Here is a 21,008-nt window from a genome sequence, read left to right on the forward strand (position 1 = left end):
GCAGCCAAACACGCCATGTCTGTCGGATGAACCCTGCGCCGCCCGATCTAAAGAGCGAGGCGAACGCCAAAATACAAGCAGGATGTGTCCTTTTCATAGTACTGATAATGACCCGTATAAAACCAGAACCGCTGAGAATAATGTAATGAGTATTTGTGACATACATATATTTTTTTTGAGATGTGAGAGCTTGTTGAACTTGTTGAACTTTGAATGTAGACATTGACTTTAGAGAATAGATGATGGGATTTAGGATTTTTTTATTTTTTTTCTATGTTGAATCTAAGTTGAGTTCATGTTTTTACCAATAGGGGAGCTCCCTCACACTGCAACATTTTGGTAATGTTTTTACCAGGATGCACTGTCTGTGCTTGGCCTGTATCTAATCTCAGGCATGAACAGCCTTAATGAGAGATCCGGGACTAGATCCTTGTCAACAACAGTGCTCCTCCTGCCAGCCATTGGGTCAGTGCCTGCCGCTGCTGCCAAAGGGGCGGCGCCTGCACTCAAGGGCCGAGGCGGTTGTGGTTACTGAACCTATGATTAGTTTTGCTCCCCCACAAACATTGGAAATGCTGTCTGTGCTTGCGCTGGCATTAAAATGAACCTTTTTGTGTGCACACATTGTAACCAAAATCGGGTGAAGTAGAAACTTAAGATGAGCATGTGAGAGGAAAGAAGAGAGCAGTCTGAGCCTCACAAGGCATTTCTCATGTCAGACAAGAGTCGGTAGATTTTACTCTTCTGCTGGCATACTGGAACCATGTTAGTATACCCTGAAGTGTGGTTTAGCAGCCACAACCATTTTGTTCTGCCTTAATTTAGCCTATCTGTATCCATTTTAGTCCCCATTCACAACACTGATCCCTTGAGTGGTGACATGTTTATAAAAGAGTGAAACCCAGCACAACATTTCTGACTGTGTATATGTCTCAAAAAAGTAGAGGAGGGGGGGGGTTGTTATTCTACTTTTTGCACAAGCAACTTCCTCAAATGTATTTTTTTGCAAACGTCTACAGGTCCTTCCTTAATGTAAATGGAATGTAGGTAGTGTCAAAAACAAAACATAAGCAATGCTTGAATTTTTTTTTTTTTTTTTTTAAAGATTTATGTGTTGTATTATGCAGCCTTATTAAATAGTCTGTAGCACTATATATTACTCCAGATTTTTATATGTGTTTTATGAATTATGAAACAGTGGAAAAATGATCATTGCTTCAGCGACTCAGATGAACAACGAGGCACTGTGCCTCTTTAAACTCGGCACACTGTAGGTTCTAATGATCGCAGCTGTGAACGTGTGTGTCTACAATAAGTCCACATGTACACGTTTGCATATGAATAATAATGCTCAGGTGTGCAAGTAGCCCACTTCCACTCCTGTTTCTCCCATAATGTAAAAAAATAAATAAATAAATAAAAGAATGCAGCCTAATCAAACACTGCAGTCCAGTGGATGGATTGTGGGTAATAATATACCCATCTCCTCAGCATTTCTCCCAAACTCCCACCACACCAAAATAAGACTTTTCATCACTTCATTAAAGTGGCTTGTCACTTGACAAATATTTGCATTTTCATTAAAAGAAAAGACCCAACAGCCGGGTATATTCCAAGCTTTAGCCTATATACACCACTCATCCTGTATAACTTGCCCTTAATTTCATTATTCTCGTGTAAACATTTTTAATGCCATATAGCCTAATTATGGAAGGATCCCTGAGGGGATTACTGCCTAATCCTCTTCCTGCCTATGAGCAATGGATGCTGTGGCTTAATGCTTCAGGCTAGTGTTTTTCTCTTGTGTGCAGCTCTTCAAGCCACAATACAGTGCATCAGCCCTAAAATTTGTTATTGTTGGTAAGAAGTGAATGGGCTTGTAATTCAGCTCCAGCGGACATAAAGTCAAATTCATAAATTCAAATACCATACATCACACCATTTATGCCAAATAGCGTCAACAGTCAGAAATAATAATAATAATAATACAAATACCACTGTTACTAATAATAACTATAATGACGATATTCTAACTAAATTGTTCCATCTCTCATAGGCGTGCAATCGAACATTTTTTTTATTTTTTTATTTTTCCTCTTCTTCTTTTTTTAAAAAAAAACCGTTATCTGGACTTTAGTAACACGGGCTGAGGTTACTGCAAGTATTTACTCTTATATGAGGCTTGTAAGCAACGTGTAGCGCCTGGGCTGATAGCATCAGCAGATAGGATCACAGTTAATGGACCCGAGCAACGCTGAGGAAAAAAAAAAAACCCAGTGAGGGCGGTTTGACTGTGCAGCCTGCAAGAGCGATGAAGAGGCGCTCTGGGAGTTGAGACCGAAAATCCACTTGTATTCCTGTAACAGGATCGGCCATAATTGGCTGAGGAACGCAGATTAAGATTGATGAGACATTAAAGTGGCTCTTTGGAGTTTAGGGGATCGATAAATATTCTGATTTGGAGAGCTTTCGTTTGAGAGGAGACAAATCACTGTAACGGTGCTCCACATCGACAGTGATCTGAGAACATGGAGGATGAAGCAGAGGAGGAGAGGAGAGGGAGGGAGGAGACTGAAATAAAGATGTGATCACTATCAGCTGACCAGGGTCACAAACCCACCTTAAAACATGGACAATTATTTGGATTTGAAAACAAGCTTTTAGGTTTTTATCGTTTTCCTCCAGGTGTTAATAATATATTGGAAGATGTGTCGGAGAGTACAATTTTCGGGAATCCAGTTTATTCCCTTGTGGACCCTAAATATCAATGATGTGAATTCACATTTTAGGCCTATAATGTAAGCTGAAATATACAATATCACCATGTGAGGAAAATTATTTTTCTTTTTAATTAATTAGAAGAGGTTTTTTGTTTTTTTTTAAATTTTCAACGGTGTTAGCTGTTTGCGCTTTGATGCCATCTGATCACAACACATCTTTTATCAGTATATCACTGAACAAACAAGCATAAATAAGCATGTTGACACCTCTATTTATAGGCCGGATGGACCCATTGTGTGCGCGCATACATGAACATGTGCAGGACATAGACAACAAGGCGTTCATAACTACGCGCCGCCAATTACAAAGACTGTAACACTTCCGACAAAGTCTTCATTTTTATGACGTGTAATTTAAGACTGAACCACAATCATTTATTTTAAAATCACATAATTACCCTTCATCTGTATACGCACAGGCTGTAGCGGTGGAGGTTATAGTTTGACGCAGGCAGGCCGGGAGCGTGATGGGATCCACTGTAATCGCATTGATAATGTCGCTTTTACAGAATTAACCTCGGCCTCGCTTTATTTCACATGAAAATCATCACTGATTCGACATGTGGCTGCTCCCCTCCCCACCCCCCACCCCACCCCTCCCTCCTTCCTACACTCTGCAGGCCCAGTGGTCCTGAGCAGCCCGGCCCAGCTTGTTGCCCCTGTCCTGGTGGCCCGGGGGACTCTGTCCATCACCACCACTGAAATCTACTTTGAGGTGGACGAGGATGACCCTGCTTTCAAAAGGGTCGACCCAAAGGTAAGTAACATGCAAGCAAGTTGCTTGTGCAGTGAGCAGTTCGCTTCCTGATATGTTTTACGGTATATTATATTTTCACTGTAACTGTACGGCAGGTATTAAACACGCGCTGAATTTATTGTTGATGCATAATGAAAAAACAAGGATTTGCACACTTTTTTTTTCAATGCTCTCTCCAGAATCACGGTTGATTTGTATTTTGTGTGTTTTTTAATAGCCTGTATTATTCCAGATCCCCCCTCCACCCCACCCCTCCACCACCACCCTTCTTATAATGACCATTTAGGCCTCCTGTGCAGGCTTAACCGCTAAGTATTGGTGACAGTTAATCCACCAAGTTATGTCAAGTTAACCACTTAATGTTAAAAAAAAAATAACACGCGGATTTATGGGATTGTGGTTTATAAAAATGCATGCCTGTTTAAAATGTTTCTGAAAATTGTACCTTACTTTTTTTTCCCCCCTTCTAATTTTTTTTTTTTTTTTAGGCTGTCAGACTCATTCACATAGAACACCTACAAGAGCCATACACCCCGCAATTAAAGATTTCATTATATTATTGCATGGTATTAGGCCTACTTCACTACTGTCAAAAATACATTTAATAAAACCATAATGGGACACAAATATAAAACAGCTCGTTTTATTAGCTCTTTAAATTAGATCAAAGACAGAAATTAAAAAAATCAGATCACAGATGTTATAATCCAGTGTATTTCAAGTGCATTTTTTTCAATTAAACTGCAATATATATATATACTATATATATATGTTATCATTTTCATTTTTTATCATGTAGGCCTAAGCATGGTAGAGAAAAAACAACAACCAAAAAAAAAATGTTCGAGTACTTTAAATAATAATTCAAGTAAAGTGATGGAATGTTTTCAATGTAACAAATGTCTTTATACGCCTACCATCAAAATGTAAACTTTCAAAAAAATTAGAAAATGTCCATTGAAACAGAGGAATCAGACTACCACTGATGCAAGTATAAATTAATAACGTTTCTACCAGATAAAGAAAAAGTTCAGAAGTAGATTTAAACAGGTGGATCCTATTTACGTGTCACAGAACAACATTCACAATTTCAGACCACTGGAATCACAATCTATGAATGTATTTACAGTAGCCTATAAAATGTACAGATGTGTGTTTTTAAAGGCTTCTCACGGGGCTTTATTTTAAAGCATTTAAGGAAATTTAGGATTTAGGCAACCGTGTGGCACGGAGAGAAAAAAGAACCCACTGTTGAGGTGGCCTTTTCGATTATTAATGGTAGCCAATAATTATAATAATAATAAACTTGCTCCTAAATATTGACACCGCCAAAAAGGTGCACGGGGATAATGGCAAACTCAACTGTCATAAAAATCATCTTGAAACAGGCTAGGCCAAAACATATTCAACAACAGAGGACAGTCACATTTCACAAGACTTTGCAAATTGGTTGGCAATATTTTTTTTTCTGTCCGTTTATGAGCTTGTTATTTTTTTTTTTTTTAAGACGAGGTGAACTAACATATTTTTTTTTTTTACCTCAGAGTTTCTCCAAGCTTTTGGGGTTGGTCAGTATTTCTCTTGCCAGTCGCCAAGTCTGTTTGGCTGCGTTCTCTAGAGCAGAGTGAGGTTTTCCTTGAAACAGGTCTAAATTGGGCAGGAAATAATGCGGGCACCTTCTGCACTGCAAACATGAAATAAGCTGCAATAGTATCCCGTTCAGGCGGTCGCCGAGACAGTTCTCATCCCAGTCTGACTCCCTGGGATGCTTCTCACACTCGTAGGAAACCAAAGTTTTCATGTGGTAGTTGTTCAGAGGTTGCCCCGGCAGTTCGAGGTGACGGTCGCGTAACGCTTTGAGGACTGACAAGCATTTCTTCCTGCATCCACCCAGGAGGAGCCGGTTCTCGGCCTCGGCGAACTGCAAGACCCAGGCGTCGCTCTCTGCCGAGCTCTGCTTGCCGTTCAGCGAGTAGCACTCTTTGGATAAAAGATTGAAACCTTCCGCTTTGACTTCTGCCACTCTGTTAGGTCCCGGCCAGGGGATGTGAGGGAGAGGCCAGTGCGCAGCGCTTCGCGGCCAGATCCCAGTGCACTTGAACGCCGGCGTGATTTGCACCACATATCTGTCTCTAATGCGCAACTTCACCTCACTTGTGTCAGCGACCATTTTGACAACATCTCTGTAGCTGCATTTGTCCACTGCCTGCGCCACCAGTGTCTGAAATCTCGACCGGATTTTGCGCGCCGAGAGGTAACCGGAGGCTGTGATGAATTCAACCCAGAGAGACATGCTTCTCTTTCGGCCGTCGCTGAGCTTGAGCACGGCGCAGCCCGGGAGAGACCCATCATCCACAAAGTTGAATACTCCCATCTGATTCAGATAGAGTACAACCTCAAACTCGGTGGGTGAAATGACCTCCAATCCCTCGAAACGATTATCCATCTCGCTGAGAGAGCTGATGAAGCGGGGCTCCTGCACCTCGACCTCCTTCAGGACATCCGATACCACCTTGCACACCTCTCGGATGGTCTTGGAGATGGCTGCTTTTCGAGACTGACATTTCTCGTTGTAGTATTTGTTGAGGTGATACACCAACTTTGCCTGGGCGGCTATCATATTAGGGCAGAGATCCGGGTTATACACCGGAGTCTCGCAATAAGCCGAGGGATCCAACGCGGCTGTTTGTACGGGAGCCAATTTTAGAGAAGAAAGAAAGCTATTTAAAAAGAAAAAAAATAAATGTCTATTTATAAGACAACTATGCAAAAGCTGTGCTCAGAGCACATGCGTAATAATCATATCATAACATTCACAGCTGTTGTGCCGTAAACTGCATTAAACTACTCGAAGCAAGTCCTTGAAATGACCAGGATGGTCTGATTAAAAGTCCATTTCAATCTTGTGTTGTTCTGGAGAAAAAAATGCCTTTTGGTGTTTCTCTGATCACCTTGCCAGTTAGGAGTCCGCGTAATTGCGCAGAGTGGAGTGTGTCCTCCTGACGCAGGCGGCCGGTGTTGCTGTGTTTTACAACAGGGAGACACACACACTCTTTATTATAAGGGAGGAGTTGAAACCAAGATGTCCAATCGCTGTCCGATGCGTCACCACTTCCCAGTTTATCGAAAACAAATTCATCCCGGGGTGTTATATACAAGTAAAAAGTACAGGTAGTAGTAGTATATCGAGGAGCGGAAGTACACCTACGCATTTGGAGAGAGGAAAAACACACATTTTCACTGCTTTACGTTGCTTTTTCTTGGACTATCCACCACTTTTTTAGTTTGCTATATAGAATCATATAAGATACAGTAGGTGTGTTTAGAATTGAGAATGTGTTTGATGGTGTCTTTGGAGAATAAATATATATATATTTTTGACATATCGTTTAAATGTTTTTTCTTTTTCTCCAGTGGACCGGATCTAATTTCTTCCACACAAGGCACATCAGATAAATTAAAATTAGAGTGGCGTCATATAGGGAGTTTTTTTGTTACGCAAAATCTATTTGTATTTTATAAGTAAGGTTTGGCTTAATTGTGCGTTTTGTTTATGAAGTCATATATTAAAATAATCATGATTTAGTTGATTAAGTAGACCTCTCAGGCTTATTTAAATCTATCGAACAGTCTGGTGAACTACCAGGCTTATTTAAGACAGATGAAAAAGTTTAGCGCTCTATAAGATTATGATTATTTTTGACAAATTAATTATCGCGGCTGTGATGCATTGGAGAGTTTATATCAGGAGCTTGTGTGTTAATGTGCGGATTGAGTAGGCGTCTCTGTTTTGCTCTTTTTATACTGTGCGTGAACAGCCTGTATTGTGTTATGCAACAATCTTTAGCGCCAATATTTCCACTCATTTAATTAATGTGAATTGTAAGAATTAAAAATACCTGTAACAGTTTGAGTTTATCAACTTTTAAATTAGGAACAAAATTAATATGAACCTGTGTAATAAAATATATATTGCAATGTTGTGTTCATCTGACAAAAAGAAGATAATTTGGTCTGTCCTTCTATCAATATTATTTTATATTGAAAATGGTGATAATATCGAAAATATTATTGCTTTTGTTTCATAAAGATCAGTGGTTAAGCTCAATTTTTAAAATGAAGGTAGTATTACTTATTATATTGGTATATTGGTATTCTACAATCTGTTAATTGAATTATAAAATATATTTATTCCAACAACAAGACCATTATAGTAACAACATCAACAAAGATTAAAAATACATAATTTGAATATTAAAAAAAAGACTAAATAAAAACAATTGCTAATAATTCTAACATTTAAGACTTACATGGTTGATCATTTCATTTACAGTCCCATGATGCACTGATGGGTTGTTCTGGGTTACAGCTATGCTGCTCTGATACAGATAGTGATTCACAATAAAGAGATCCACACTAAACCCTCTCTGGCTCTCATCACTGCACTGGCACTCCATCTCACAAGGTACAGTGCATGCTTTGAAGAGGACTTCAAAAAGATAATGCTGCACGGATCAGATAAAGAACACAAAGGCATTTACACTCATCTCTGCTCTAGTCAGAACTGCATACGACCAGACATTATGAGGGCAAACCGCTGCTCGTCAGCTCTGAATCTGACTACACGGATGCTTCTGAGCTGGAGGTGCTGTGTGCGGGAGGGACCCTGATAGATAGGTGACTCCCATTATCATCGCAGTCTGTCACAGACACGGACAGTAGCTTCTTGGCAAGAACCAGTGACAATTTCACACTGTTACCAGGCAGAAATTACAGTGTCTTTTTTTTAAATAAATAAAATTTTGGGACATGATAGAGGTCTATAGTTCATCTTCAAAGTAAATAATAAGAGCAGCCTATATTATATTTCTTATTACATGTAATGATAAAATTTCACAGTAATATAAATATAAATGTATATTCCTATTGACATATTTTTGGAGGATATGGAGGATATTATGGAAGGTTTTCATGTGGTGAGAGGTAGCTAAAAGCCTCTTCCCCTCTCAGGCTTTGATAGTCTTTTCTCTCACTCTCTCCCACTGTCTGTGGCCCAGCAGGTACTTGCCTTTTATTGAAACCAGACTAGCCTAACTTTCCAGGCCATCTTGCTCCAAGTCAGATACCTCCGAATCCAGTTGCACCTCTTGAGTTTGTGCTCCAGCCTTTGGCCATCAATTGCGTGATAGAAGGGGGGATTTTCATTGAGATTATCACCTCTTAATCTAAAGCATGTGGCTGCAAAGATCTCAAAGTAACTCAACCTGCTCTGCAGTCCCAAGACTCCAGCAGTTGTCAGGTCTGGCCTAAGACAATCCAATCCTCTTACCCATATCTTTACCATTACAACATTGCAAGCTTTGTTGCTTCATTTGCCATCCCGCAAGGCTATTGGAGGCCCTCCAGTGTGATATATGGGGTTGCGATTCCAGCACAGGCCTATTTCTGACCCAGCAAAATGCATGCATGATTGTGTAAATCAATACAATGACTTCTGCTTCCCCTAATTTTGCACGAGCATGTGACCCTGTTTTGAAGGCCTCTTTGTTTCCAGAGCATGCCTCTACACTTATTCATTTTTTTCCGCCATTTTTCTTTTTCCTTTCTTCTAGTAAGACTGATCGTCCTGTTAACATGGCCGGGCATAGGGTCAGTGGTACTTGTCTGATGGCTGAAAATGCCCTTTGATGACACCGCTCGTGCTCTGAGTCACTTGAAATGATATTCCACTGATGTTAGCAGATGTCATTAAATATATGTTGGTTTATTTTTTTTAATCTTATCCTCAAGGGTATTAAATTTGTAACAGGTTTGTATTTTACCAATACTTTTATATTTATATGCAAATGACCTTTATCTGTGTAAACACTCTGATGTGTTTATATGTACAAAACAATATGTAAAGCCTGTAATAAAAGATTATACTATTTCAAAAAAGTGAGTCTCCAGGGGAAAAAAAAGGAAAACCCCCGCTCTACAAAAATGTACGTTTATTGGCTCATTTTGCCGACAAAACCCTATATATTTTATATTAAAACACTGTACATATAACATTCACTCAGTGTCTCAAAACAGTATATAACTTTTAAGTTTCAATTTTCTTTATTACCCCACTGTTATTAATAAAATACTCGATGATGTGATGTAAGCCTTTAGCTTATTTTAATCTGGATCAAGACCTTTATAACCAGCAGTCATCTAACTGGCACCATAATTATGGATGACATACTATTATTTTAATAATCCTATTACGCAAGAACAAATAATGTCTGCCATATGCTTTTGCGCCGAGTTTCTGGGGTCATTTAGTTTGGAAAAAGAGAATTTCAAACTAGATCCTATATAAAGGGAGTTTACCAGCTAGCTCCCAAGCTAATGTGCAGATTAGTCAAAATGGACTTAATAGGATGACATATTTCTTTATAAATCAGATTAAAAGCAGTGACATTTCAGAGATGTGACATCAACACTGGCTTTCAAACTGTGAGAAATAATATAGTTTAATCTCATGGGATAGCTGCTCACTTTGACACATTTTCTATAATTTTATTTGTGACAAAATGAAATTGTCATTGGGATTTTTAATAACGGAACATTATTATTCCAAGCAATATGGTGTCTCTGTAGGAGGCCAGCTAATTTTTGGACCCCCTTTGGATTGTGTCCATTCATTTGTTTTATTCTCCACTGTGTATTAGCAGCCTCCTTTGGAGAAGTCAGGAAGCTGGACCACATAGCCAGAGGCTCTCAGAGCCCCTCTAGTGATCAACTCAACAGGCTCTGTTCACTGTGATCCAGATTGACGAGATATACACACTCAGAAAACACCAATCTTATCAGTATGATGGATATTTTCTGAAAACAGAAAGGAAAAAGAAAGTGTAAATTATGAAACTTAATTGATTGTCTCAGCTTCATTTGGCCCTTCACCCCTCCCCTCCGCAATATGGTACGCTTGTCAGCCTTCGTGATAAATTACATGCATGTATTTGCATGAATTTAGCATGAATAGAATTCAGTTTGTTTGCCAAAATAACGATCCGGAAAATGTCTGCTTTGCTTCACAAAAAGGAAAATACAGGCTTAGGCAATAGTGTTCAGTGCTCCTCTTTTCTGCACAGGTTATGCAATTGGCAATTGGGTGTGGTGAAAGTGCTGGCGTAGTGATTTCCACTGGTTTCATTAGCACACAGTTTAGCCATGTATTTTGTTGTACATGACAATGCTAAACATTGTGTGTGTAAGAGACTGGAGAGGAGTTGTGGCTGGTTTAATATGACTTATTATTCACTATATTTCACCCTTTTTTCTACACATTGGTAGGGCTTAGATTGTTCTCAAAGAATTGACCAGTTTATTTGAAAATGTGCAGCAGGCTACTTTTGATCTGTTTTCATTTTATTTCATTTTCAAGGAAAACTATCTGCCTGGTTTCCACCTTGTCTCTTGTAAAAGGCAACAATTCAACAACAGCAGCAGTGTGATTAATCTTAATGTCTGCGAGATGTCTACCATCTAGAGGTGGGCGCTGTAATCATCTGCCCACTGACCCCATGATGCTCATCTACAGTTCTCTCTGCAGCCCATGTGTCTTATAAGTAATTTCAAATCTCAGATTAACTGAACACAGTACTTCCCCACATGTCATGTGGTCTAAGAGTAGTAGTATATTGAACCACAAAACAAAGGAAATGAAAGAGTCGGGGGCATATTCTACGTTTGAGGCTATTGGTAATCAAATGCTGCTGGTGAGGCCTGTGATGAAATTAGGTGATGTTGCCTAAATAAGGGATGAAGGGTTCATAATTGCAAGTCCTAGAGATCTGAGGTGCCGGGTGCCAACTGTCAGAGCAGGGCTAATGATGACAAATGTCTCTCTATGCAGATTGCTGCAGCAGCACGGGTGTGCAGCTGAGAAAGAACAAGAGAAGAAAAATGCAGAGAGCCTAATAAGAGAAAGCTTGTGTGCACATATTTAATGACCTACATGGAAACAAACCTCCCTAACTGATGGGCTGCCTTTGAAAGTACTCAGAGCTACCATAAAATGGAGGACTCCCCTACAGTATCTGACTGATATTATTATTAATAGTCATTAATCTCTATGACTGTGAAGAATCATTACTATACTACTATACAGTGAACAACAAATAGAAACTACTGTGAAGTAATTTTGCTCGCAAGCTCAAGATGATTTCACAATCAAAAAAATGTCATGTCGGTAGAGTTAGCTATATTTAGCCAAACAATCCATCAACTCTGGACATATGCGTAAGCTCTGATCAACATTGTCCTTGTGTTTAGTTTTCCTCGTTAGCTTTTCTGTAGGTTGATGCATGTGTAGTAAGTGTAAAGTAAAAATGGCTTCTTGCACAAAGTAACAGGCTGTTCATGCATAACGTAGCTAAACCTCTTTTGGTTAACGTGGCTTTAAGAAAAAACTTTTTGTGTTGTCAAAGTGTGCTTGATTTTAACCACCTTTGTAGCAGAAAGCCATAAATCTGATTTCACTTACTGTGACGTAAGGCCCATGCTAATAAAAGAGCAAACCCAGAGTGTTGCATGGCCAGATTTCCCCAATTTGTTGCATGAATGGCTTTTGAAAGGGGTCCCTCTTTGTACAAAGGGAGTCTCGTCTTTGTTTGGTTTCGCCCCATCTGTGTCATCTGGTGGTCTGTGCAAGAGGGTGGTGTCTCGGGGTGCTCCCCAGTGGCGTTGCCAGTTGTTTTATGGACTTGGTGGAGTGGTGCTGGGAGTTCATAAGTTGGCTGGCCCATTGTGTGGTGAGCCCAGCTGACACGTGTGAATTGACTCCAGCATATTGACAGATAATTTCCATTAATGAATCGGAGGAGTCTGCCTTGTTTCACTCTGTGATTTATGCCCTTGCTTTATCATTCTCAGAGCTCAGGGTTAGCTAACAACGCCCTGAATGACTCAACCACATATTGTGGGATGAGGGGAGTTCGCTTTGTGCAGCAGTTTTATTCATGGCTGGATATACTTTAAGAGATATTTAAGTGTTTTGTATCTTATATTTCTAGTCAAATCAACCAAATTTTATTTATATAACCCAAAAAGTTTATCCCAGAGGGCTTTACAGTCTGTACAGAAAGCTTAGAAACATCTTAAAGTTTTATGTGATGTTTACGTCTAGTACAATAGTACATTGGTTAAATTGTTATTATAAGAAATGTTGTTATCTAGAAAGGATTTCTGAATGCAATTCTGCTCATTAAAACATCTGAAGCTGCCTATTAGGAGTAGCTGGATGATGTACAGTTGGTTATTAATAAGCCGGTCTAGACAACTGAGTATATATTTATCAAAGAACTGGCAGTTTTCTGTTGCGGATGGGTGGGCCGTTTCTTGATTTGATGTTGAGCTGCTTTTGTTTGAAACCACTAGTGTCTCATCAACTCGGCCTTGATCCTCCATGGCGACCATCCAGCTTGTTCAGAGCAACAGCCACACACTGCTGTTGATAGCGCTGGCCTCAGCCTGGCCTGTCACCCCCACCACTGCTGCCACATGGAAGGCACATTTGCTCGCCACCATTTTATGCCGCTGTCACCCTCCCTTCAAGAGACGAGGGGAAAGAGGGGAGGTGAAAAGGAAAGGAGGGAAAGAGGAAGGCTCACCCTGAGCGGATGCTAGACAAAGATGGCAGCAGAGACATTTTGTCTACTTTCATTAGTTCTGGTGATGGTGAGCTGTGCTGAATATTAGCCTGTTACTGGCAAAGCCACACAGTTTGGAGCACAGACGGAGAGAATGTCACAATCAAATCTACCCCACCTCATTTCCATCTTCCTCACTGAAAAAGTGGGACATATGGGGCAGGATGCCAATTGCTTATTTTATACGGTAATTAACATCCTTTAAACCGTGTTATGTGGTAGGTGTGTCTCAACCGTGACAAAGTTTATCTCACAAATTTACATATATATATTTCCCAATAAGGTGAGATATTTTAAGATCCTCACACAGACTATACTGGCTTATGTGCTACATGTCATTAAGAAGTGAAGTATATTAACTTTGCTGGGCTTCACTCATGTGTAATAGTTTTGTTGTGACATTGTCACATTCAGCTAAAATCAGGACCATCCTAAATCAGGGCTGTCATTTCCTTGAGTATCTACTATCTGGTATCTGTCAGCTTAAATTGGGACCCTACCTAAACCCATTCACACACTGATTCTGTGTGTGTGTGTGTGTGTGAGAGAGAGAGTGAAGGGGGGGTCTGCGTGCTAATGCATTTGAGCGAAGGACAGTCGGGTATGTGATATGTTTGCACATGCCTATGATGAACTTAATTGCTAGATTGTTTGCTGTTTTTGATCAGCATGTCATATTCACTCACCCCAAAACTCCTTTTTTGGAGTTTTGCCAAAACACAGATGCTTCATCTGGTTTCCTTTTCTCTAGCCTGCATCTGATTCTTTTGTTAACCTAAATAACATTCACATAGGGAGTCCCTGATTGGTACTAGTCCTGGTGTGTGTGTGTGGAGATGTATCTGAAAGTTGTTTTGTCCTGCTGGGCTTTCATCTGTTGGACTCATTATAGTAGTCATCTCACTGGGCTCTATTAGAGAAGCACAGGAGACGGGCTCCCCATGAAAGAGTCATGATGGACGAAGAAGTGCTGATGTGCAGGTTCCTGCCTCCAGGCTTTCACCTGCTCAGGAACAGCCCCAAGGCGAAAACAACCAGGCTGTGAAAGATTGAAGAGCTAAAGTCAGACTTTCTTAGTATTGCTTACCGTGAACTGGAAGCTTAGAATTGATGAAACGAAAAAGAAAAAGTTAACTAGTTAGCGAGTGAATTCTCAGAATTTCTTTCTAATGAAAAAAAAAAATACAAACCAGCCCAAAAGGTGGATGAAAGCACCAAAAAGATGGATAAAGTTGTACCGTTCTACCTTGTTAAATTTCAAACGATTTTATTAGAGTGTAAACTCTGTGGTCTTGGCAGGGCTTGGGAGGTGCCTGAGCAGGGAGTGCAGCGCCAGGGTGAGAGCATGTCGGGTGTTGACACCATCTAACGAAGGGGGGATTAGGAGTTTACAGAGGCAGTAATATGATAGGTCAAAAAGAGGAGGCACTCCTCCACAGCACTTGGCTCTGTAATGAATGATTGACTGGAAAAGGAGAAGCTGCCACTCGCTGGCTGAGTGCTCATCTTGACGCCTGCCGCACCGCTCCACGGCTCCCCTTGATCACGTTTCGCTGCTCCCTTCTCATCTAAGGCACCAGTCTGCAGGGAAAAGCTGCTTTTCCCTCTTATTTTTCTCCCTAATTTACACATTTAAGACATTTTTGTTTGCTTATTTGCAATTCCTTTTTTTGTCAGTGAGCCTCTCTCTATCAGTCCTACTCCCAGCACTGAAACCAGCCCCTCACCACCCGCCACACACACACACACACACACACACACACACATACACATGCACATACACACACCCTCCCTTACAACCTTCCCTTTCTCTTCTGTTTGCCTTGAGGCAATGAACTAATTTCAGGTTCCATAATTGCGGTGTGTTGTACACCTGTCTGCTATTAATTCTCCCCTGTCTCTCATTCTCTTTTCTTAATGAGATATTATTGTAATTATTGTCATTATGTTATTTTCCATAATGAACTTGATTGATGTTGTTGTTATGGCACTATTTATTCTCTATAATTAGTGTAAATGTGTTGAGAACCTCTACAGGCACTGATAGTCTGAGACTGTGGTTATGAGTGAACTCAGTCCCTCTTTCACTCATCAGCTGACCTCAGAGTTCCCGCTTAGTGCAGAGTTTGTCTTGGATATGGAGAAGAGAGCTGAGCAGCCTGGTCAACACTGAATAGGTCCCTGCTTGTAGCCATTTTAAGACTATTACAACAGTGAAAGGCTACACAATGGCCTGCACTGAGCTTTGTTTCAGCCTGTCACTTGCACCCTGTGAAAATCAAATAGAGCTTTGCCTTAAAAAACAAGGTGAATAAGGTTTTTGCCTATACTCCCATTTTTTGGAAAATCTGGTTGTGTTTTGAAAGAGTAAAAAAAAGTTTTCAGTCACTTGATTTTGAATGTTATTGTTGAAGTGGCAAACTACTGGAAGGAATGCTAAAGAAAATCTCAGCTGAATGAACGATGTTGAATTTTTTTTCTTAGAGGCTCTCAATCCAATTAAGAGTTTAATAAGGGTCATGCATAGGGACTTCACGCTGCAGGTTGGTTTCTTTTGGATGCTTTTGGGAAGTAGGTTGGGGCTGAAGTTTGGATAGGGCCTGACTGAAGGCTGGTCTCTTTAATGTGTAGTGAGGGGTCTTGTGCCCCGGTGAGTCATTGAAACTGTCTGGGGAGCACAGATGATCTTTTCCGTTATTCTGAAAGCGAGGTCCGAAGATAATCTGACTCTGTGGTTATATTGGTTTCTCAGGTGGTACCAATTACCTGATACCTCTCACACGCCTCTGCTTCCTCCTCATATGCTCTACTGGTGTTGTCACATTTGCCTTGAATTTTGCCAAGGATTTATTTCCTTCTAACTGAAGTTAATAAGTTTTCACTGATCAAATATTTGATTCAAGTCAAAAATCACACATTTCTTGTACTAGCTGTTGCTATTTTTTTTTAGCCTTCATTTCAAGTCCACTATCTTACCTGGAAAACTGTAACACTTCTTGAAAAATGTAACGTGGGTGAAATGCAGATAGGCCATATGGGTCTTTAAAGGGGTTTTAGTTGATCTTTAATCTCTCTCTATGAGAGGGAAAGTGGGTAGGAGGGCCCTAGAAGTGGACACATCCAGCCTTTGTGGGTTTGTTCACATGCTGGGGAGCTTTGAGTGTCTGACAGCCGTTTAACTCCACACGACCTGTTTCTCAAGTGCCATCGTTTGGGCCCTCTTGAATCCTGTTAGGAGCCATAATTACAATTCATGCACTCCCTGCGCTTCTTTGAAGAGGCATTGAGAGAGCAGAGAGGGGTGCGGAGAGCCTGAGAGAACCCCAGAAACGGGCTCTTCATGCCTGAACACTGGCCTGCATCGTCACACTAAACTACAACCTGTAGTCTGAAAAAAATCCTTCAACATAGTTTGATTTAACATGCATATCCACCAAATTAGTAATAGTTCTGTGATAACATTGCAAATAATGTAAAATGTGTTTATGAGTAAATATTTATTTGATAACTGGGGGGATGGGTTTCCTATTGCGCAAGTGGAAACTATACATTTAACATGACACATTTTATAAAATTGCCATTCTTTTAAGTATGCAAACAACTTGTGAATTGAAGTATGAGAGAAGTGAAGCACATTCAATGACTTTCAAAGGGAAAGAGAAGAAAGGGTGAGCATAATGCCTAATAGGTGCTTTAGTAATTTCTGAGTTTTCATAGCTTAATCCGTTCTGAAAAGCTCAGGAGAAGAAAGGCTGCAAATGGCCCTCAGTATTAATTTGATGTGACTTCTGTACAATAAGGGCTGTGGATCCCAGAAGCCCATTTTCAAGCTTACCTTCTTTCATCATCCTCAGCCCTTGGAACTTTTGCCTAAATGTTTCATGAAACCAAGGCTGTAAGCCTCTTTGGTATTCTGTCTTTATAACGCCTGGTTTAAGACTATTATTACACCGTGTTCAAGGCAGAGGAGCACATACAAACAGCGAAGCTGCCTCTCCATTGTATGAAACTCAAATTGATTTGGTACAATTGGGAGAGCACTTGTATTAAAACACACACATTCTATGGCTCATTTCCCCCCTTTCATTGTGAATTTTTGCAAATGCAAATGAGCGTAGGTTTCCCTCCTTCTTTTGACAAATAAGTATTCTTTCTGGGTTTTCTGAGCATATCTACTCATTTTAAAGCAGATCAAATAATGTGTCTTTTATCGTTTATATCAATCATGGATTTCAACACAACATTTCCTCATCAGGAAAAAAACATTTGTGCAACCAACCCACACATAAAACAGTGCGTCATTACTCAGATTACACTGATATTTTGTTAAGATAAAAGTAAAATTAAAATGAAATTTTGTACTGTTGTTGTCAGCCTGTGGAAACCTATCCCCCATCTATCTGCGTAAAAAAAACTATTTTGTGAACTCTGGGACTTCTGTGAGATCCATAAAAGTCCTTGTTTTGCTTTTCTTTTCCTGCAGAGAGATAAAGTCGGCGAGGGATTCAGTTTATTATCAAAGAATGTTGTGATGATGTGCTTCAGGAAAGTGCCGGCTGTATCTCACAGCTTTCTCTGTTGTGGATGCACTGTAACACATTTTCTCCTATTATATAAACAATGTCAGTGATATACAGTAGATACATGTTCATTGTTTTATAATTTCAAGAAACACACAGAATCTACCTTTTTTTTTTATTGTCTTTTGTTTAGACCAAATAGGGGGGAACTAGCAAGAGACACACTGGGTGGGTCAGTGACCCTGGAGAAAACAGCTTGCATTAATATGGTCTAATCCAATGTAATTAGTCAAATTACAGCTCGCCAAGCAGCTTGTCAGAGGCTGTCGGCTTTGGCAGGCACACAAGATGGCCTGGAATCCCACTGGACAATAGGGAGACCTCAAAAGCTGTGCAAAGCTGCCCTACTGCACTTACTTTTACTCCTTTCAGTCCATTTTCCTGGTTTCCTCCATCTTTCTTTTCTGACAAAATGGGAAGGGCTCTTTCAGCTCTGCTTGTTTTCACCTTTTCTGAGTTGTCTCCCGTAGCCCCAGGCCTCCAGCTTGGCTTTCTGCCTGCCTGCTAAGGTGAATCAAAATGATAGGAGGATTCAAAGCGCAGGGCTACAGAAAGTCAGAGTAATTATATCAGCGCTGCACTCCTCCTACGTGATTTTATGAGAGAGAGTCAGATGTGCGCTAACTAGTGCCTCTAAGAACCATAGACATGGTTAAGACACTTCCTCGTGCCACAGGATTAGCATTGGTAAAAAGATTTAAACTATATAATTACATGAGTATAAAGTACAAATTATCTAGTGCACTCAACAGCCAGATTATCACCCCCTGCAAGCCCCGTTCAGCCCCAAGGGGTGAGCCTGGATGACAAAAGGCCCTCATTAGCATAAATTTACAAGCTCCCTCGTTCGGAGAAGCCGATAAGAACCGGTTCCACCTTTGCTTTGGCCCTGAATGGCTTGTTGTGCTTTTGGCAATGACAGATAAGTCAGGGTAATTCCACTTTATGCCTGAAAAAATGATGCTCCAGATTCCGGCTGCATCACGAAGGTGTCACCCACGATAATCCTCAAAGAGCGTCCGGCAGAAAGGGGGCTGTGTGTTTTTCAGATGATATACTGCAAATGACAGAAAGAATTATATGAAGGGGGACAAATCTGTAACATATTATTAAGCAATTCCCAGTGAATAACAGGGATAAAAGGATAATGGATGAGGGTGTCGTTATTACCTTGGTGCTGAGGGAAGCGTCTAAGCAAAGGTAGAGAGACAAGATTAATTGAGGACGAGTGAGGCACTCATTGCTCATCAGGCCCTCCCGTCTAACCACTTGCTCTTTCTGTCCCTCTCCTCCTCTGTCTCTCCGCCTCTTCATCCTTGTCTCGTTCTTTCTCTTCTTCACTGTCTTGCTCTAAACCCCTATCCCTCCCACACACCACCAAAAAAAAAAGAAAAAAAAAAAAAGAAAAAGAAAAGTGGGATTTAAAGCGATCAGCTTGGCACTCTCAGTGGCAGCCAGAGGAAGCTGGTACCCAGGCCAGGAAGATTTCAGTCATCTTAAGGCTGACAAGTCCCTGAAAAAGTCCCATTAGGAAAAGCTTGCTGAAAAGACCCCATACCAAATGACTGCATCCCTTCTCTCAAGCTCCTTAGTAAAGGCATCCCAAGCTGTTTATCTGGATGATGTGCTCACTAAGTGTGTTCATGTATGTGTGTGGATGTAGCTGTGGGTGGGTCAGTACTCGGGCATGTTCATGTGTTTAATTTGTCCCTTTTTTATACACATTTTTATTTGTTTGTTTATTTGCTAGTAAACCAAAGTAGGCCTCATAAAGTTCATACGTATAAGGAAGCAAAAAAATGCATACACTTGATGGAAAAGGATTCACAATCAGAGTCTTATTAGCTTGAATGCTAATTTTTAGCATTTGTCAACCTTAAAAGAGGTGTAAAATCTCAACTATGATATATCAGTTTGAACATGACTTACTATAACATATGCAAAAGAGGCCAAATGATCTGTTCCCAAACTGTAGGAGCAGCAATTTATACAAGCGTCATTATTTAACACATCAAGAGGAAGAGTCTGGTGACAACATATGCTGAACATTGATAAACTGAGAGACAAATAGGAACAGTATATTTTGAATTAAATTGAAATGATCAAATCCTCCTACATAGCTGCAATTTCAACGGTATTATCTCGGAGATGCAGTTTTCCATCTACAGTATACATTCTAATGCATTTTTGCCATCGCCATTTAAAGGTTACGGCATCTTGTGCTTGGTAGGAGTTGCTTACAACAGGAGCATGTGTGACAATTTTGGACATTGGCAGTAACTTCACTGCTGCTCAGTGTTGTTTATCTTCACTAGATGTGAAGGATGAAAGTGTGAAGAAAAGTACATCCACCTACAAGTGAAGTCTGAGAGAGGGCAGTGTGAAAGTGTATGTGCACTCTTGTCTGTGTGAATTAAATACAAAAAAAAACATACATATATATATTTCCACCATTATCTCATTAAATATCAGTAAGATCATGGAAGAAATGCATTTTGTTCTTGGATTATTTGTAACAACCGCTCAACTGGCTAGACGCCAAACATCATCCGAACCTCATCGCTAGGGAAATATATGAGAAACTGTTTGGATTTTTTTTTTTTCATTGCTTTTATTGATGCTTCATATTCTAACATGCGCAGATAAAAAAATGTTTAAAGAGCCTGAGTTTTTAAGAAGAAAATACATGCCAGGAAAATGGCTCCTCCCACCTGTCCTACCATGGCAGCGTTGAAGACAGCGCTGCAGGGCCTGCTAATGTGCGTGAAATACCATCCCTGACATAAATGTTATTGACAAACTTGGCTGGACATTTGGGGCAGTGAACTGCCAGCATATTTAATGCATATTCATCTCCTTTATCCCACTGGTCTTGCCAGAGCACCCGAGCTGTGTCATCTTGCCACACTCCAGCTACCACCCAAATGTATAGTGACACTGATTATGCAAATCTGTATCTTGTTTTCCCCCAATACCTGCATTAGGAGCCTGCTACTTTATTGAAGTTGAGATATGGGCCTCGCAGAGAGAGTGGAAGTGGAATACTGATTTTTTTTTTTTTTTTTTATAATCTGGGGGAATCTTTCACAGTTTTATATTTCTACACTTCATAACAGTTGTCACATAAGGAAGGATCAGATGAGAAACATGCTTTGATGCTCAGGCAGACGTTATACATCTTGGCAGGATGTAAAAGGGATTCAAGTGAAAA

At 40.3% G+C, this 21,008-nt stretch overlaps 2 protein-coding genes across 10 annotated transcripts in view; one reads left to right on the top strand and one right to left on the bottom strand.

The window, feature by feature from the left end:
- nbeab (neurobeachin b) overlaps window positions 1-21,008 on the top strand; it is a 205,827-nt gene that overhangs the window by 145,165 nt on the left and 39,654 nt on the right. For all 9 annotated transcript variants that reach the window (XM_042414356.1, XM_042414357.1, XM_042414361.1 and 6 more), the window contains one exon: window positions 3,401-3,537. In XM_042414356.1, the coding sequence (XP_042270290.1) occupies window positions 3,401-3,537 (137 nt within the window). The remainder of the gene's footprint in view (window positions 1-3,400; window positions 3,538-21,008) is intronic.
- On the bottom strand, window positions 4,845-6,843 carry mab21l1 (mab-21-like 1). The gene has a single exon (XM_042414395.1). It carries the CDS (start codon window positions 6,155-6,157, stop codon window positions 5,078-5,080), a length of 1,080 nt encoding a protein of 359 aa, XP_042270329.1. The 5' UTR covers window positions 6,158-6,843; the 3' UTR covers window positions 4,845-5,077.

The sequence above is a fragment of the Thunnus maccoyii genome, chromosome 6 (genome assembly GCF_910596095.1).
Source record: "Thunnus maccoyii chromosome 6, fThuMac1.1, whole genome shotgun sequence".
Classification (NCBI taxonomy): Eukaryota; Metazoa; Chordata; class Actinopteri; order Scombriformes; family Scombridae; genus Thunnus; species Thunnus maccoyii.

What these genes read in the sequence shown, in the direction of transcription:
- mab21l1 (XM_042414395.1), bottom strand. Translation starts at nt 6,157, where the DNA reads ATGATAGCCGCCCAGGCAAAGTTGGTGTATCACCTCAACAAATACTAC.